Consider the following 19,962-nt stretch of genomic DNA (forward strand, 5'->3'; position numbering starts at 1 on the left):
TGTTCATGTATACAATATTAAGTTTTTAAGCGTTTTACGGCGCTTGCTCTTGCAAAACATTTAGGTCATATCAGTGCCAGTAAAAAGGTCTAGAATTACAATTAAAGCACCCAAGAAAAGGTAAGACAATGGGGAGTTGGTTCAAATAGGAAACAGATGTAGACCCCAAGAGCTCACTATCAAGATACTTAGTTTGAGATCACAATGTCTCTTCCAGACACAAGCACAGGTCAACGCTAAGAGAAAGAAGAATCTCTCAAATTTCAAACCATAGTCCAAAGGCAAAACAAGGGAGAGTAAACTACATGACATCTGGTGCCATTCTGTCTGGCCCGACGTCATAAAGATGGGACCCGGCACCAAATTTCACAAAACTGAGCACAGGTGTCAAAATATGACATTGACATTAGACATAATGGTGATTTTGTGGTTTTGAGGAAAATGTTTGACACGGCAAATTCAGCTGAAAATTTCTGAGAAATTCCCAAAATCACGGAATTCCGCAGCAGATTGTTTTTTTATGTTTTAAGGGTTTTACGGCGATTGCAACACATTTAGATGATATCAGCGCCAGTAAAAAGGAAGAAAATGGGATAGTAAAAAGTTCTAGAATTACAATTAAAGCATCCAAGAAAAAGTAAGACATAGGAGAACTGGGAACAAATAGGGATCAGATGTAGATTCCAAGAGCATACCACCAATGTACTTAGTTTGAGATCACCTATAAGTCTCATCCGGACATAAGCACAAAATCCAACAAAGAGGAATACACTCAAATGCTTACATTATACATTAAAAATAACAAAAATAATAATACATAACGGAGAGATGATTTACAAGGAAAAATGTATCATCTCTATGAATTTGACTGTTTCCCTCCCAGCTAGGACAAAACCAAGTAATCTCATTCCAAGACAAAGACAGAAAGCATGTTGGAAAACAGTTATAAGGGGATAGAAGACACAGTATGTACCCCTCTGCCCACTATGGGAGGTCAGGAACCCCACCCAGTCCGCAACAGATTATCATCACTGCTTAATAAGTAAATAATAAGACACCAAACTTCACATTTACGACCACACCCGATTTGAAAGTTCTCGACTCAGACAAGAAAAATCAAGACCGTTTTCCCCTGGATCTTGAGGAAATTAAAAAATTCAAGATCATTTCCGACTTCCCAACCAAGTCGGAACCCTGAGTAATGGTAGACCTATACAGACTCTACCCCAGCAACAACAACAACAAAAAAAAAAGTCAACATATGATGAAATAAATAATTTCCAACATTTTTATTACTGCTTTGCCTCTTCAGCTTCCCTCTTCTTCTTCTCTCTCTTCCCAAAGAGTTTCTGGTTCATTCTGGCTTGACGAATGACAACATATGCATTATATTTACGCTCCTCATCTGTGGGTGCACGAGGCTTCTCTTGCTCAACAACAGTCTTGACAGGCATCAGATCACCCTTGAGTTGTTTGGCCATCTTGATTTCCTCAGCCTGCGAGTGCGTGGTGAAAAAATAAAAATAAAATAAAAAAAAAAAATTAAAAGATGCAAATTTACATAAATACAATAGAACTAATTCAATAAATAAATCTTATAGGAAGAATTATTCCAAAAAAAAAAAAAAACTGAGTAAGATTGGAAATGTGAAAGACAAAAAACAAAAACAAAAAAAAAACTGTGTGCAACATATTTAGATCATTTCAGCGTCAGTAAAAAAGCAGAAATGGGACCGATTTACAAATGAAAGCACACAAGAAAAGGTAAGACAAATGGGAAGGGTTTAACTAAGGAACAGATGTAGATTCCAAGACCACACTATCAGTGTACATGGTCTGAGATCACCTAAAACAAACACATGTCCCTACTAAGAGGAATACACTCAAAGTTTAAGAACCAATATATATTGATGGTCTTTTGTTTTCACAGGTTTTTACTGCGCTTGCAACACATTTAGGTCATATCAGCCAGTAAAAAGGATGAATATTGACAGTAAAAAGTTCTAGAATTACAATTAAAGTACCCAAGGGGAATTGGCTCAAACAGGGAACAGATCTAGATTCAAAGAGCACACTATCAGTGTACTTAGTTTGAGACCACTAAACGTCGATCCAGACACAAGCACAGGTCCCTGCTAATCGGAACACACTCAATTGTTTACAAATCACAAACGTAAAAATAATACAGTGCATAACAGAGATGATTTACAAGGAAAAAATATCATATCCCAAAACCACATCTACATTTGACTGTTTCCCTCCCAGCTAGGGTATCCGGTCAGGCCAAGTAAACGAAGTAATCTCATTCCAAGACAAAGACAGAAAGCAAGTTGGAAAACATATAGGGGGAATAGAAGATAGTATGTACCCCCTGCCCACTATGGGAGGCCAGGAACCCACCCAGAATATATATTTAAAACTAAAAAATGTAACAGTACATAACAGAGAAAATAGATAATCGGCTAAAACTAAAACTATACATGTGATTGTCACCCTCCCGGGTCTAAAATTAAGTAATTCCATTCCAAGACAAAGACAGAAAGCAATTTAGAAAACGGGTATTATAAGGGGACAGAAGACACAGCGTGGCCTCTTGCCTACCATGGAAGGTCAAAGACCCAACCCTGAAACTTGCGGTTTAGATGCCATGAGAAAGAATTGTTACTAAGAATCATCTTAGCCAAGTCAACTTCTGTAATGGCTTGTGATTTATATATAAAGATATGCGTTAAGCTTTTTGCTAGTCCCTCTCCTGACTCAAAATCTAAAAAAAGAGAGTAAACTTAAGACAAACTACAAAAAGAAAACGGAATGATAACATAAACTAACAACTAATTATTTTTCAGTTGCTAAACATTTGGACAATAACAGGGGTGAAAATTGACTGGTCACCAAAAAGGAGAAAATTTTTCAGCATGTTGATCATGACCCATCCATTCGACTTTAACCTATAAATTTGAATTTCATAAAAATTTACTAAGATCCAACCCAAAATGGCTCTCACACCACAGAGAAATTTCAAAAGTTAGAGTAATTACAAATAATACAGAGAATGGTACCATGTGATCATACAATGTCAACAGCCAGCATCCACCCCACCCCCATTTTTTACTTTAAAAAATACTCATATGATTTGTTGGTATGTTGTGGTGGTGGTTACTGTAGTACTAAAGGTAAAGATGATGGTGTGGTAGTAGTTGTAGCACTCATGATAGGTAGGATGCCGTGGTGGTGGTTTTGAGTAGTGAAGATTGTAGGGATGATGATGCAGTGGTGGTGGTGGTAGAGATGATGTTGTGGTGGTTGTAGTAGTAGTGGTATTCATAGGGATGATGTGGTGGTGATGATCGCAGTAAAAGAGGTGGTCGGGATGATGACAGGTGGTAGATTTCGTAGTAGTGGTGGTTGTAGTAGAAGTGGTGACAGGGATGATGAAAGTGGTGGTGGTAGTAGTAGTAATGGCGATGGTAGGTATGGATGACAGACCTGCCAACCCTTCATATTCCAAAAGTGGAATCAGAAGGTCAGAAAATAGGAATTTGAGGCAAAAAATAGGAATATTTTAACAATGGATAATTCTGTACCAAAATTACCACCATTTTTGCCACCAAACACATAAAGATAGTATTCAGGCACAGCTGGCAAAACTATATATCACATGTATGAAGTAATGGAATGGGGAAAGGGGAAAGGGTTGCAATTAATTTTCTACTTAACCCCCCCCCCCTCCTCTCTCCATTTTTTCTTCATACCGTCATCATTATTATTTTTGAAAATCAGAATTTTAGAGACAATGTTGGAATTGTAGAAATGGAAGTGAAAATAGGAATGATTCCGCCAAAAACGGAAGGGTTGGCTGGTATGGGATGATTATGTGGTGATGGCAGTAGCAGTGGTAGGGATGGTGATGAGGTGGTTGTAGCAGTAGTGGTGGTTGGGATGATGATGTGGTGGTGGTTGTAGTTGCGGTGATAATGTGGCAGACTAGCTGCATGGTTTTTCATCATCTGCAGTCTTTTTTTTAATCAGAAAGACCAAAACACGGAATAAGAATAATTTAATTTAGAAAATATAAGGGCTGTGAGTAAAGTTTGTCGTTGCGCCGGAAATAATGGTCTAATACGAGTTATTTTTCTAAGATGAATAATCAGTTCCTCGCATAATGAGCTTATCTTAAACACCATAGTCATTGAGGAGTCAAGAATTGTTCCCAGAATTCTAACCTATTAAACAGGACTAATAACATGACCACTCAAATTTACTGGCCGCTAATTTGGTTTAACCGGTTTTTATTGTATTTATGTCCTTGAAAATATGTCAAATAAGGCTGGCACGTGTCTATCAAGCAAAGTCGCCAAGTCAATACCAGGCCAGAGAGAGAGATAAGCTTCAAGCCAGACTGGACTGTCTTTTAACATTTCATTCCTCATGAAAAAAAAAAGAAAAAGAAAGAGGAATAGAGGATATTGTCATATAATCCATAAGAGTAAAATAAGGAACTTTGTTAATATCAGCGATATTATCCACAGTCAGAAAAGTGTTTGATTCTTAGTTAAAACATTGCATACACCAGAAAATAATCACTAGTCCTTGTAAAATGCAAGACTCCTGGTGGACTGGTTTTAAAAAATTACTTACAGAGGCATCTCCCTTCTTGGGATTGTTCTCCTTCCGAGGGAAGAGGATCAATTTGCTCTTGTACTCCTTCAGCCTCTGTACATTGAGCTGGAGGGATTCTACAGACATGTTACGACGTCTATAATCTACAGCAATACCAATGGTCATTGCAACCTTCTTGTTGATACCAGCTGTCTGCAAGAAAGTGAATCAAACATCTCATTGAATCTCACATGTAAAAAAATATAATTACAAGATAAAAGAGTATGGGAGGAAGAAGCAATATAGATTTGTAAAACAGGAGAGATTGAATAGCAATTGGATAAGACACATAGCGAGAGCAACAATTTAATTTGAAAATGTAAACTGTGCCTTTTATAATTTAAAAAAAACTTCCTCAGACAGCCATTTCCAGCAAGTGTTGATCTCTATGTGAGTGCCAACAAAGTAGGTTCATCTTTGAAACAGCCCCACACTCTCAACTAAACGATGTCATCATAGGAAGAGATATCTAGAACAAGAAGGTTAAAATAAAATGGCTCAAATTTTTAAATACTATTTAGCTTTAAAATAAGGTAATTATATGATCTGCAATTTAAAGCTGGACATCTTAAATCAACAACCAAGCCCAAATGATGGAATACAATTGCTTAGAGGCAGGAACAACTTCACTGATATATGACCCAATGTGGATAAACTTTTACTTTTGGTGACCCATCACCTCAAAAGTCCTATGTGCTTTTGAAGTAGATGCCAAAAATGAAATTGGTAGCCAAAAACATAAACTTAAAAATAAAATAAGTTCAAAGCCCATCTTTTCTGCATATGCTTTCAATCATAATACCAAGATTGAAACTTTGGCTCACTAAAATTATAATTGTACCCAAATTAAATCATATGTTCCGATAATTCCATCTTGCTCGTTATGACATATTTTCATGTTCCTCAGACAGCCATTTCCAGCAAGTGTTGATCTCTATGTGAGTGCCAACAAAGTAGGTTCATCTTTGAAACAGCCCCACACTCTCAACTGAAGAATGTCATCATGGGAAACATGAGTGGCTCTAAAAAGGTTGAAGTAATAATAATTCTAAAAACCTTCATTAACTGTTGCAACAAATCAACAGCACATTTTCTCGATTTTGAGGACTTTACAGTTGACATCACAGTAGCTTTACCGTGTTCGCACTTGATTTATCTAAAATTTTAGCCAAAATAAAGTCTTAGAATCATTTTTATTTTATATAAAATATGCAATACATAGTATTTGTGAAATGGGGTTTGGGTGTTGAAATGAATTAACTATAAAACAAACATGATCTGATTCTGGTGTACATACATTACTATGACGAAAATCTTGCTTTTCCGGAAAAAAGTGATAAAGAGCTTCCTTTCAGTGGCTGGACTATAATTTTGCCTACCACTACCAATTTCATTTGCTAGAGCCAGATAGGAGAGAGAGAGAGAGAGAAAGAGAGAGAGAGAGAGAGAGAGAGAGAAAGAGAAAGAGAAAGAGAGAGAGAGAGAGAGAGAGAAAGAGAGAGAGAGAGAGAGAGAGAGAGAGAGAGAGAGAGAGAGAGAGAGAGAATGAGTTATCCTTCTTCAGACAGCCAATTTAAGCAAGTGTTGATCTCTATGTGAGTGCCAACAAAGGAGGTTCAGCCTTGCAACAGCCCCACACTCTCAACTGTAGGGTACTCATCACTGAAGGATTTTTAAAATACTAACTTAAAACTTAACGTAGTTTTCAGCCATTATTTATCTGATTAATTGCAAACCAAAACCATTTTCACAGAGACAGAGCAGAAACAACAGTCAACTCAGTTTAAAACCAAAGCTGTGTTGCCACTACTCCTTTCTCAGTTTTTCTTACCATTGGAAAAGTGAAAGAAGAGGGACAGAAAGATGTAGATTAACAATACAGCAACAAATTTGTACCTTCAACTCCTCCAAAGAAAATCCACGTCCAGCCCTCAAACGAGTGTTGTATTTGATGGTTGGGCATCTAACAATGGGACGCAAAAGACCGGCAGCAGGTCTTGGGGCAATACGAGCAGCTTTTTGGTTACGTGCCCGCTGCCTCCTCTTCTTTCTCATGGGTTGATTGAACCATGTTTTTACCCTGCGTTTCCAATCCTTGTGGAAATGGCTATTGGGTATCACGTTGTTTCCCTTGGCAGTCATGGCTGCAAAGCTGAAAAAAAAGGAAAGGAAGGAGAAGTCATGAAGCCTAATTCACCAAGAGATCAATAACAAAACTAAAAGTCTAGTTACTTGTGACTCACCCCCTCAATTTTGTCACAACACTAGGATTTATGTAAGGAATTTGCTGGAACAAATTTGAGGAATGTGCTATGCAACTGCAACTTTGCCCTGAATTTAATTTTAATAAAAAGTTAAGATGTGAAATCACGCGCCGTCACTGGAATTTTGATTTACCAATTCCAAATTTTTAATTTATCCAAAACTAAATTATACCCTATTTTTTCCACGATCAAAGGATATACTAAATTATATTAGCATTGATTTAAACATGACAACACCAAACAAAAGTGTAATTCCTCCTGAACAAAATGGCTGGCGTTATTCTCGGACATGTCTACCACTAAAGAAAAGCAGTGTCTACGTTCACGGTAACCGGGCACCTAGCCTCAGGATCTACATACACGGTAGCTCCAGTAATTGGTTTGCCACTACAATACAAGCTATGGATAGACCTCATGTATGTATGTTATTTTTAAAAATCAAACAATACAATTTAACCCATTAAAGGCGAGATTCAAGGTTACCTTGTAAGTAGATCCTGAAAATAATACCAAAATATCTGCGATAGAACGAAGTTATGCCTCTTAAATTGAACCCCTCTAAAACTTTTAGTAAAAGCGAAGGCAATTTCCATTCATAACTTTCTTATGGGCGAGTTGGGTCACAATTTGACTCCCACTGCTGCTGCTCACTAAACTGCCTAGACCCTAGAGTTACTGTGTACGTAGACACTTCGATAAAGGAAAACACTATTGGCAGACACTTGTCTGGCAATAATAAAAAACCCAGACTTTTGATTATTAGCAGACCATGTCTGGCAGATGATAATTAACACAAGATGAAGTAAATAGTGCTGAAATGCGAAATCCAGCTTTAAATAAAAAAAAAAAATCAAATGGATCAATGAAATGTAAGTTTTTGACACTTTGAATTGGCAATTCGCCTTCTTTTTTCAACCAGCAAGAAAATTGTTTATCATCAAATCGATTCATAGTCCACCAACCATAAAAATTTTCACTACCTATCTCATTCTGACAACTTTGGGGGATATTGATAATGGTTGGGAATTTGTATATTTCAGTATCATTAGAATTGTGTTGAAAAGAACTTTACGACCCATTGACTGGGGTTTTTTAAAATAAATATAATTTTACGTCCAACTGTTCCGTTAGCTCAATGGGCTGCACATTCGCTCATCATCACAGTCTGTGGTTCGACTCCCTGTCATGACTTTTTTTTTTCAAACAGATCTTAATCTTAGGTATGTGTTGTCTGTTTTTGGGTAATAGGGTATCATTTTTTTTTATAGCCTAATTTTTTTTTTTTAAATTTGGTCAAATTTAAAAGACAAAACATTTCTTTCTCTCTTTAGTTGGCCTTATTTATTTAATCCATTGTATTGTATTACTTTGCCGAAGATTTTTTTTCTTTCATAAAGCAGCTATGAATGTCAATAACAACAAGAGATGAAGTGGGTAGAAAAGTGCCAGAAGACAATATAGAATAAAAATTTTCGCGGCGGTGGTGGGGTTTGAACCTGCGACATTGGTACGACTGGTCGGTGAGAGCGTGGCTCTACCGTGTGAGCTATCCACGAATACAAAAATATTCGTATCAAACTCAGGTCATTTCTAGAGCTCTCTCTCTCACCCACTTCTGGAGACCGCGAGTTCGCCTCGCCACGCAACCATCGCGAAGTTACTTGACCAGCAGTTAAGCTTAATAGCCAATATTCTCAACACAAACATATAACATAGAAACATGAATGTCAACAATAATGGTGACATTAAAATGTCTATCTTCATTTTTCACCTACAATTTCTAGCTTTAAAACACTCACTGCTGGATGCCAAATGGACGTTTACCAAAGTAGGGTTACAGTTTACTGAGACCGAGGTACTTTAGTAAACGTCCATTTGGCCTTCCAGCAGGGCCGATAAATGGCCTAGTGACTGTGACCCGAATTTTTGGACTTTTGAGTGATGGCTCTCAAACTCAAAGTTTCATAGATTTTTTTGTTTATGGATAGATTTTAAAATGATTTATGTCTTATTTTCTTCAGAAGGAATTACTTTATCGAGTGGCCATTTTAGGCCAGTTTTTAAATCAAAATGGTGGTTACTACCGGAAATGCAACAGTTTCAGGTCACAAAGTACGTCAGTAAATAGTCATGGAATCATAGTATAGAAGTTAAGTTAGAAGACCATTTTTCAGCCTTTAACTTTTATTCTGCTCATCTGATTTTCACAATGTTGGTATCACTAGAATCGTGTTGAAAAGCACTTTATAGTGATATAGGTTTCATTGAGCTCAATCCATTTGAATTTTATACTTATACCAACAGAGTACCTACTGACTGAGACTAAGTTTACTAACAAACTCAAACACACAGTTGTTAGTCTAACTGCAAAACTTTCCCGATCGCAGCAAGATGCTGGTTTAGAGGCAGCGGTAAGATCAGTCATGAATTAATAATAATAAATAATACATAAATTTTATAAATGTAATAGTAATAAGTTGAGCAAGAGACAGGGAGGAATGGAGAGAGATAATTCATGCAGTATCCGAGGCCTGGACCAGGCATGGAACCTAGAAGAAGAACAAGTTGAATTTGAGGTGAATAAGTCCGTGACCGTGAATGTGAATTAAGAAGATAAGAATTCAAGATGTGAAATTTTATCAAAGTTCAAAGTGCCTTCAGACTGCCGAGAAAAGAGACATTTGTTTTAAATATTCAAGACCATTAGTATTATGGCTTTCGTTTGTAATTGGTTTTAATGACAAGGGTCTGGTATTGTACAAAAGAGAAGAAATGTATCGCCTGTGTGGTTATTTATGGCAAGTTTGCAGGTCAAAAACTTGGCGATACCCATACCAAAACAATCAGCTGTGAGACGGAATTATCGACATATCAGACAAAATATGGATGTAACAAGCATTACAAAGGATCAAGTGATGTCGATAAAATATCAGTGATTGATTTGAAGGGTGGATCACAGCGATATTCATTGATAAATCTCGTTTTACTGAATGAAAATTGGATTGCCTACTTACTTGTAAAAATGAAACCGGAAAAAGAAAGAGTGCCGATGAATGATGAACGAGGCAAACAAAAACGAAATGCGACTTCCGAATGGAAGAGTTCACTTCGGTCTGTTTTCAGTGGAGTCATGGCTTACTCTACTCAGGCCTGACCAACGTGCGGCAGTAGACAAAATGTGGAGGCGATAACAGGTTTATCTTAACAGTTGGGTTTTTAATGGTAAACAATGCAGTTATCTAATCAAATCATTAATATACTCATTTAGGCACTGTATGAGTACTATAAGCCATTTAAAAAGCCAGAAATATTATTTTTGAGAAAAAAATAATAAAAAGAATTTGAATACAAGATTTACCTCTATGATAGCTTTAAAATCTTTTGTTTTGGCTCCTTGTCAGATGGCATGTTGGACAACTTGCAGTAATTGTTAAGCAATATGTTGCTCAATATGTTACAGTGGTGCTCTTTAATTTGAAAATCAAACATTTCCGAAATTTTATACAAAGTATTACTTAATGAATTTCGACACACGTTGTTTGCAATAGACTGAAAAATAATGTAGGAAAAAATTGTCCACTGACAGGTTAAATCATTTGCCTTCTTCAAACCCTCTCTGTCTAAATTTGATGTATAAGATCCAAACTTATTAAAATAGGTAAATTAAACGTCCTCCTCTTCACCTGCGTGATCCTTACGTGTGACATAACCAGCAATGTATACTAAACTTTGTTTTACTTCATCTTTGACGGAAGATTCTAGATCTGGCAAATTGTCAACAATTTCACAAACTTCTTCTGACCACACAAATCCACATTTGTCACAAGAATGACCTGACTCAGAAGAAAGCTCGTCAATATCAAAACGTAGACGAAGTAGTAATTTAGTTTGAAAGATATTAACCTTTTCAAGAATTTGCTGGACATTAATGAAATAAGTACCACCACTGCCTTGTCTCAATTTACCAAAAGCTTTTTCTATGGGATCAGTTGTAAATTTTCCAAGAAGAACATATTCAGAAGACTCCAATAAATACTTTGTTAGTTCAATAATTCCTTTACATGTATGTTGAATGGCTAAAGAAGTATCACGAGTAAATTTTTTCTCTCTTTTACCCTGTTGGCTTTGTAATTGAGAAGCAAAATCAGAAAAATCCTTAAGTATTTTTAATCCTAAATCTTTATCAGTAGAAATGGCTGCGCGTAATGGATCTTTGAATCGTTTGTCTTCAAAGCGTGATTTTACATTCATAATTTTCCAAAATTCAATTACCTTAGATATAAAATTTACTGTTCCGTCCACATTTTCATCTTGCATTCCAGGGTGTTCTATTAATGCTACCTTAGTCTCCTCACAGAAAACATTCAGACAGGTTTGAACTTTTTGTCTCTCAATAGGTTTGGGATTAGCAGACTGATAATTTAATTTTGACATCTTCACTAGACTTTCATCTTCCATTTGCTGTAGTTTCTGTATGTGTTCCCATTTAGCTGTAAATTCATCTCCATTATCCTCAAAAACAAGTTGTCCAGTTTTTTCTGTGAGCCAGTTATTTCTTATGTTTTTAACTATATGTACAAAATCGTATAATAAAAATATATTGTCGGTTGTCTTCCAAGGAGATTCTAAAGAAAATAATTTGAAAAACGATTGATTGATTCTATTATTATCACAAATGATAGATACTACAGTTCCACCTGCTTTTTTTTTATATTATTCAATAGCTCCTTTGTTTGATCAAACATAAATTGTGAGTCCAGGTTACGCACAGGCAGCATTTTAATTAAATATGATGGACCACCAAAAGGTGAAACTAACATAAACCCTAAAACTGTTGTTGCAAGTTCTTCTGGCTTATTAACAGATTTTCCGAACAGTTTTCCTCCATGATATGTTAGGAGAGGTTTAACATAAACTTCATCTATCAATAAAATATTTTTTTTTGCTGTTCCTCTAAGGAAGAAAAGACACTTGTTAAAAAAGTTAAATCGCTGGTATTGTTTACTTTAGATGATATTCTGTTTAGGGTGGTTTGGCTTGGTAAACCAAAATCCTCACGAAGACGATTATATAAAGATCGGGAAGTAGCTAAATATTCAAAAGCTCGTACTATGATATCAGGTGAATATTTCACATTTTTTACTGCAACTGTATTCAAAGTTGAACATTGTTCTAACAAAACAGACTTTTTGTGATTCAGTTCCAAAGAATTAAGATAATCTAAAGAAGCCTCAAGTTGTGACCATCGTGCAACTTTTGTAATCCTGTTTCTTGAAAGCGGTGTTATTGATCTTTTTACTCCTGCGTGATATCCATCGAAGCTTTGATCAGGGTTGATTTTTAACATAAACCTTGGAATGCCAGAAGAATGCAAGTAATCTGTTGATTGTATGAATAAACAATTGTTGCTTACAAAAGAATTAATCTCGCAAGGAAATTGTCGACCAGCTATAGAAGAGCACAAAGTATCAAAGTCTACAACATCTTGTTTAATAAATTCATTCAATTCATCTGGTTGATGACAACGTATCGCTGAGCTTGACTTTGTAGTTGTTCTAAGAAGTGGTGGTGGTGTTGGTACTAAGCTTCTTGGAATGTTATCAAAAATAGAAGGAGGGTCTTTTGGTCTTAATCTTCCTTTGACTGAAATTGTTTCAAACCCTTCAGGAAAATGTTTGATGCAAACAACAGTGTTTGATGTGTTTGGGATATTGTCACGGGGTATTGCTTTCATCCACCTTTCACGTTCTTCTAAATTTTTAGGAAGTCTATAAACAGTAATTTTATCAGTTGATTTATAATTTGAATGGCAACCCGTAACACAACATTTTCTCCCCATGTTTAGTCTAGACCTGTATTATAATTATGGGACCTAATGCAGACGAAGACAACTTATAGAGTCTATTCTAAGAAGACTCTTTACTTTCACTTTGAGTCAGTCAGAGAAGAGTAAGCGAACAGAGTTAGACTAGACTAGCAATCTTGATTATAAAGTTAATTCAATTTAAAAAGCAGGTAAAATAATAAACAAATAGAGTTATACTTGCATACGATATGAGGAAAAGTAATCCAAAGTGAAATAATACAAATTAGACACAACAGTAATTTGAAATTGACACCGAAAGGAGGCTGCCATTTTGTTTGCGGCAGTAAACATGCTGTTCTCTTTTCCTCCTCCGATAAGACTTATACAGGAAAAAACAATAATAAAATTTAAAGTATTTATCTAATATTAATTCTAGTACATTTCGCAATTGAAAAAACACAATATAATGATTGTGGTGTTAAATATAATTTTCCCTCTTTCTTTAAAACCTAATCCAAGTTTAGGGCTGTTACTTTTTACTCCCTCCTTTAATTGGTTGGCATTCTCGCCTCCACATTTTTAACTGCCTGCATAATCGGGAGGCCTGAGTAGAGTAAGCCATCAGTGGAGTCCATAGGGCTATAGTCTATGGTGGAAGCATGTAATTACGTGCAAATAACCATTTTCGTAGCGACTGCATCACGGTATTCTACCGTATTACTTTGTCTGTGCGCATAGACACGAGTCTAACTTTTTTATATTTCTCTGAACTGAAATAATCCCAATTCTTTCCTTCTCTCTTCCATTTTGCTGGTGCTCGTCTTCTGACCTCCCATGGTGGATAGAGAGGTCGTTTGCTGTGTCTTCTCTTCCCCTAGCCTGTTTTCCCTTTCCATGTTGCTCTAGTCTTTCCTTGATCTGGATTGACATTAAGTCTTCAGTTAGTCCTGGCATCTGTGTGGGGTTCCTGACCTCCCATGATGGGCAGGGAGATACATATTGCGTCTTTTATCCCCTATATCTGTTTTCCAACTTGCTTTCTGTCTTTGTCTTGGAATGAGATTACTTGGTTTTGTCCAGGCCCTGGCTGAGAGGGAAACCGTCAAATGTATGGCATGGTTAGTTTTGGTGGATGATATTTTTTCCTTGTAAATCATCTTTCTGATATGTATTGTTGTTTTGTATTTTTAACATATGATTTGTAAACATTTGAGTGTATTCCTCTTAGTGGGATCTTGTGCTGGTGTTTGGTGAGACTTTTAGGCAGTGGCGGTTCTAGCCTATTTATAGTTTCAAAGTTTTAGTGGTGGGGCAAAGATGATTCGGTCATATATATATATATATATATATATATATATATATATATATATATATATATATATATATATATATATATATATATATTATACATATATATTTTTTTTTTCACCTTTAAAAAAAAATTCAACCACAAATAATCACATTCACAATGAAATAACAATACCAGTAGATTTTAATTATTCCAAACGTAATCAAAAATTAATCACGAAAGACAACACAACTAAAAAATAAAGCGACGAGACATAATGCGACAACACCTTCACAACACAAGTCCATTTCGTTCACTCGAAAAGTTAAAGAGATGCTTTATTTAATCTCTCAACGGCGAGATGAATATATCTCTGTTTTATTACTGGTTTTCAATAGTACGTAGTAACTTTAAAGTTTTCATCGAGAACCAACAACAGCGATATGACTCGAGTTTCATTCAGAGCTCAAATTGCATCATTTTTACTGCTGTCTTGGTGGTTAGAATGATTGTGCCGGTGGTGGTAGTGGTTGGAATAGTGGTAGCGGTGGTGGTGGTGGTGGAGGATGAGGAGGAGGAAGAGGAGGCGGTGAGGGAGGATGTAATTATGGTAGTGGTTTTGGTGGTGCTGTTGGTTAGAATGATAGTTGTGGAGACGATGACGGAAACTATATGATGATGTTGATATTGTTTTCATTGCTATTGTAGTACTTGTTGTTAATGTTGTTGGTGTTGTTGTTAATGATGATGATGATTATGATGGCAACGACGATGTCGTCGACAATGATGATTACCATACGATATTACAAAGTTTATTCAATCTTAGGCTTTCACCAATAAATCATACAATTTGATGACAACATACATGATAGTGGAAAAAATGGTAAATGGAACCAAACAATAAACTGATACGATTAATAACCACAAAAATACAACAATCGTAATACCACCAATAATAATAATAATAATAATAATAATAATAATAATAATAATAATAATAATAATAATAATAATAATAATAATAATAATAATAATAAAATAACAACAACAACAATAATAATAATAATAATAATAATAATAATGATGATGATGATGATGATGATGATGATGATTATGATGATGATGATGATGATGATAATAATAATAATAATAGAATAATAATAATAATAATAATAATAATAATAATAATAATAATAATAATAATAATAATAATAATAATAATAATAATAATAATAATAATACCATCATCATTACTACCACCACCATCATGCTTTTAGGTGATCTCAAACTAAGTAGTTTGATAGTGTGCTCTTGGAATTTACATCTGTTTCCTATTTGAACCAATTCCCCTTTGTCTTACCTTTGCTTGTGTGCTTTGATTGTAATTCTAGATCTTTTTATTATCCTATTTTCTTCATTTTTACTGGCGCTGATATGACCTTAATGTGTTGCAAGCGCCATAAAACCCTTAAAAACAAAAACAGCCCTGGCATGAAATCTGAAGCTGAAAGGAGTTGGGGGGGGGGGGGTGTTTGTTTTGTGAGGGTGAGTTTTCTCTTTTTGTAGTATCGCTTTTTCTTTCAATGTTTTAAACACACGTAAAGGAGGCAGTCTGAGTCCAATAATTTAATTATACCGTGTATTTGGAAACATTACTAATCAAGAACTGATTACTGGGTGGGGTTCCTGACCTCCCATAGTGGGCAAGGGGGGGGGGGGGGTACATACTTTGTCTTCTATCCCCTTATATCTGTTTTCCAACATGCTTTCTGTCTTTGTCTTGGAATGGTATTACTTGGTTCTGTCCTGGAAATGGCCGGAGTCCTAGATGGGAGGAAAACAGTCAAATGCATAGTTATTGTTTTGGGAGATGATATTTTTTTTCTTTGTAAATCATCTCTCTGTTATGTATTATTATAGGTTATTTTGAATGTATAATGTAAGCATTTGAGTGTATTCCTCTTTGTTGGATTTTGTGCTTGTGTCCGGTTGAGACTTATGGTTGATCTCAAACTGAGTACATTGGTGGTATGCTCTTGGAATCTACATCTGATCCCTATTTGTTCCCAGTTCCCCTATGTCTTACTTTTTCTTGAGTGCTTTAATTGTAATTCTAGAACTTTTTACTATCCCATTTTCTTCCTCTTCCTCTTTACTGGCGCTGATATAACCTAAATGTGTTGCAAGCGTCGTAAAAGCCTTAAAAACATAAAAACAAGAATTAATTAAGAATTAAGACAAAAACTCCCGATTCCTTAAATCCTTACCGGTGAATTGATTTACGCAGACGATATTGATTTGATACTTGATACAGCAGATCAGGCGAAGCAGCACATACCAACAATACAAAGTTAACGATTGTCCTCATCGGGTTGGGCGTGATCAAATTTTCTTTCCCGTTCTCTCGTCACAACAATTCAGGACGAAGATGGAAACGGTTAGGAATAACTGTTCTTTGATATAATCATAATATATGTTGTGGAAATTACGATTTGGTCCTTTTTTATTCGCGGGTCTAAATCGTTGACATTTCACAAATCGGACAAAAATTACGACTTTGGTGATAAAAACTTATTTTTATGACAATTATTGTAACTTTAAAAATTATTATGAATAATTTATAACTCCCCTTATTTGTCGGCCGATTTTGTAATTCGTGGTATCAATTTTATTGTAATAGTGAGATCCGAACTTCCGAATTATTTTTTCTGATGCGAAATTATTACTTTGCACCAAGAAAAATGGTTGGTAAATAAAAATGTTACCTTCTTTGATCTACGACCACAGAGACTCTACTCGCCGTCCATGCCTGGATAATATGTTCATCAAGGTGGTGATTGTGGCGCAACTATCCAATGTCCGTCTTTTATTGCTTCAGCGAATACTCGATGCATAGTTGACAGTTGTTGACACGTGAGATGTCAGAACGGCCAATCGTTGAAGGGTCAAGATGCTCAATAGCCAATTGTTCTTCGACCTAAAATTCACGACAACAATAGTTTGAAATATGGTTATGGACGGTCCTATGAAATCGTTTCTGGGCGGAGTTTAGCCATGAGTGACCGTAGGAAACGAAAATGCGACTGCATACATCAAAGGGTAGGATTATATCATCAAAGGATGTCTACATGATTGACTTGGCAATGTAGGGAACTCATTATCTCCTCATCCAAAAATAATCTGAACACTAGAGGGTTAATCTACCGCCACCATCTATTCGTGTAGAAATGTGAGTGAAGCGTCTTCGACCATTCGCAGGCTTTCTACTCGGTCGACCGCCTAGGTATTACGCTTCTGTTTTGCAAAAAATGTAACATCTTTTTGATAGCCTAATAGTAATAGCTAAAATCTAATGGTAAAAAAATATAATTGTGAGGAATTTGAAATTCACCTTACTGAAATCAGCTTGAAAAATGAGGAACATTGGTCTTTATTTTAGAAAAAAAAAATCGGTTGAAAACCAACGGTTTTACGAATAAATTAGATTTTAAAAATTGCATTTGTGTATTTTAGCTTTTTTAAGCAACTTTTTTTTATTTATCGGCCAAATTTTCTTGATTTTTATATCATTTTTCACATCTCAATGAGGCGAACACGTTGATGTACTTGTTTGATTTAAACACACACACACACACACACACAAACACGCGCGCGCGCACACACACATTTTGTTTTTAGATTGCGAGTCCAGCCTTACTAATTAACTCATGAGCATTGAGATAGTGACGAAACCATTACATACAAAACCTCGTGGTCCAGGCCACAGGGCTTTTGGTGTTACACAACCACTCGCCATTTTCGGTCAACCGTGTCCTTTGAAGGTGTACCGCCTTTATGGAGGCTCTCAAACGTATGCAGTATCGATACTACCGAGATCTCGTTCGTGGCGACGAGATGTGACATAAAGAAGGCTAGATCCGGTAACTTTTTTTCTCGTATCTCGTCGATCGGTACGATTTTGTTAAGAGTCTATTGTCAAATACTCTGCGACATTGGAATCAGGTCAACGAATCCAAACAAGAAACAAGCGGAATTAAAAAGTGTAAGAAAACTCGGAAAATCGATTAATGAAAATGAAGATACCAAACGGAGAAAAATGATAGCTCAAACTGCATTAAGAGAACTACACAACGTTTGGAATAAGACCATCATCATTTATGAAAATAAAAGTATACGCCTTTTACGAAGAACTTGTGTTGCCAATCCTTATTCAGGCCTGTAAATCTTCCGACAGTACGATTTTTCTCGATAAATTCTGTTAACTTAACAGAATTTATCGAGAAAAATCGTACTGTCGGTAATCCGACTATTAAAGAAATATTACAGTGAACGACATAATCAGACGGATGGTGAAAAGGGTTGAACTGAAGTTGTATGTAAGTGTGAACTCTCTCTCTCTCTCTCTCTCTCTCTCTCTCTCTCTCTCTCTCTCTCTCTCTCTCTCTCTCTCTCATCTTATAGAAATTTATGTGGTTAAGTTAGCAGCTCTTTCAACATTTCCTTATATTGAAACTAGTTTAGCTAAAATTCCACCACGCATATAAAGAGCAGCAGTTCTGTGCAACTTATTAAAAAGTATATTATTTTAGTTTAACTTAAGTTACTTTTTTTTGTTTATTGATTATATCTGTGTTTTTAATTCCTCTTTTTCAAGGTGAGTTGCTGCCAGAATAATTCGTATACTAAAAAAAAAAAAAAAAAAAATCCCTTTATTCATCCCCTAGGGGAAATTTGTCTCCAAGGAAAGACTGGAATAACGCAGGCATCAGCCGCAGTGCAGCGCCGCAAATTGAGCTAAGGCGAGGTGACTTGCTCAAGGCCACACAGCGCAGCGGCGGGTGATCGAACTCGATACCTTTCGGGTAGGAAGCAAAGACCGTACCACTGAGCCACGCTGCCCCCTAGATTTATAATGTTATGATTTCAGAAGATCATTAAATATAATAATAATAATAATAATAATAATAATAATAATAATAATAATAATAATAATAATAATAATAATATATTATAATAATAATAATAATAATAATAATAATAATAATAATAATAATAATAATAATAATAATAAATAATAATAATAATAATAATGATAATGATAATAATAATAATAATAATAATTATAATAATAATAATAATAATAATAATAATAATAAAACTGGAGCTATGTTGTATTATATGATGATTTTGATATTTGATGTTTTTGTCTTACATGCTATTGATAATGATAACATTGTGTGAGTACGTTGGTTAGTCTTATCTTGGAAGGTATGGTGTTGCCGCTGGATGGTAACCGTGTCCTTGTCTCTGGGGCGGTATATGTTTTACGGGAGATAATTACATTTAGTTGTCTTCATGGCATTGTTTCATGATGATGGGGAAGAAATGGTGGTTGTTTTGGGGGCGGGTCGGGGCTGTATATTTGATGCGTAAAAGACCTATCTGACATAACCTTCGTTGGCTCTCTGGCTTCATCATGTAATCAGGCCTGACTCGTAATTACGTTGGAGATCGCTGATGACGTCGTCTCTAATACGACAGTAGTCATGTTAACCCGCTGATACACGTTGTATGCCATTCATGTACTCACAAGTTAATCATTCAGAGTGAGTTACATATTGGTGACTCACGTTGTTGTCTTTTATAAAGTTAGGTTTAGCGTAAGGTTTATGTTGACTTTTTGATGAAATGGTATTCTGGTATCATAATATGATTAAATTGCTGAATACTAAATGATTATGTATGTGAACATATGATGCTATGTCGTTATTGCCTCATTGAACTGGATATAGGATATTGTTCGTTGTCATTGTTGTTTATCATTATTTACATTTATACATCTTTTGTATTGATGGTTATGATGATGATGATGATGATGATGATGATGATGATGATGATGATGATGATTTGATGATGATGATGATGATGATGATGATGATGATGAT

At 35.5% G+C, this 19,962-nt stretch overlaps 1 protein-coding gene across 1 annotated transcript; it reads right to left on the reverse strand.

The window, feature by feature from the left end:
* Positions 1–1,274: 1,274 nt before the first annotated feature.
* Positions 1,275–6,838, reverse strand: LOC144976882 (large ribosomal subunit protein eL13-like). The gene is made up of 3 exons (XM_078921435.1): positions 6,556–6,838; positions 4,639–4,812; positions 1,275–1,496 (listed from the first exon to the last, which is right to left on the reverse strand). Exons 1-3 carry the CDS (start codon positions 6,799–6,801, stop codon positions 1,293–1,295), a joined length of 624 nt encoding a protein of 207 aa, XP_078777561.1. The 5' UTR covers positions 6,802–6,838; the 3' UTR covers positions 1,275–1,292.
* Positions 6,839–19,962: the final 13,124 nt, after the last annotated feature.

The sequence above is a fragment of the Berghia stephanieae genome, chromosome 7 (assembly GCF_034508935.2).
Source record: "Berghia stephanieae isolate SIO BIC M18660-M18661 chromosome 7, UCSD_Bste_1.3, whole genome shotgun sequence".
In the NCBI taxonomy this organism is placed as follows: domain Eukaryota; kingdom Metazoa; phylum Mollusca; class Gastropoda; order Nudibranchia; family Aeolidiidae; genus Berghia; species Berghia stephanieae.

Bases quoted from the DNA above. Each gene is read 5' to 3' on its own strand.
- LOC144976882 (XM_078921435.1), bottom strand. From the start codon at position 6,801: ATGACTGCCAAGGGAAACAACGTGATACCCAATAGCCATTTCCACAAG. The intron at 4,813-6,555 runs GTACAAATTTGT...ACTTTCTTGCAG, and splicing joins TTTCTTTGGAGGAGTTGAAG to ACAGCTGGTATCAACAAGAA. The intron at 1,497-4,638 runs GTAAGTAATTTT...ACGCACTCGCAG, and splicing joins CCAAGAAGGGAGATGCCTCT to GCTGAGGAAATCAAGATGGC.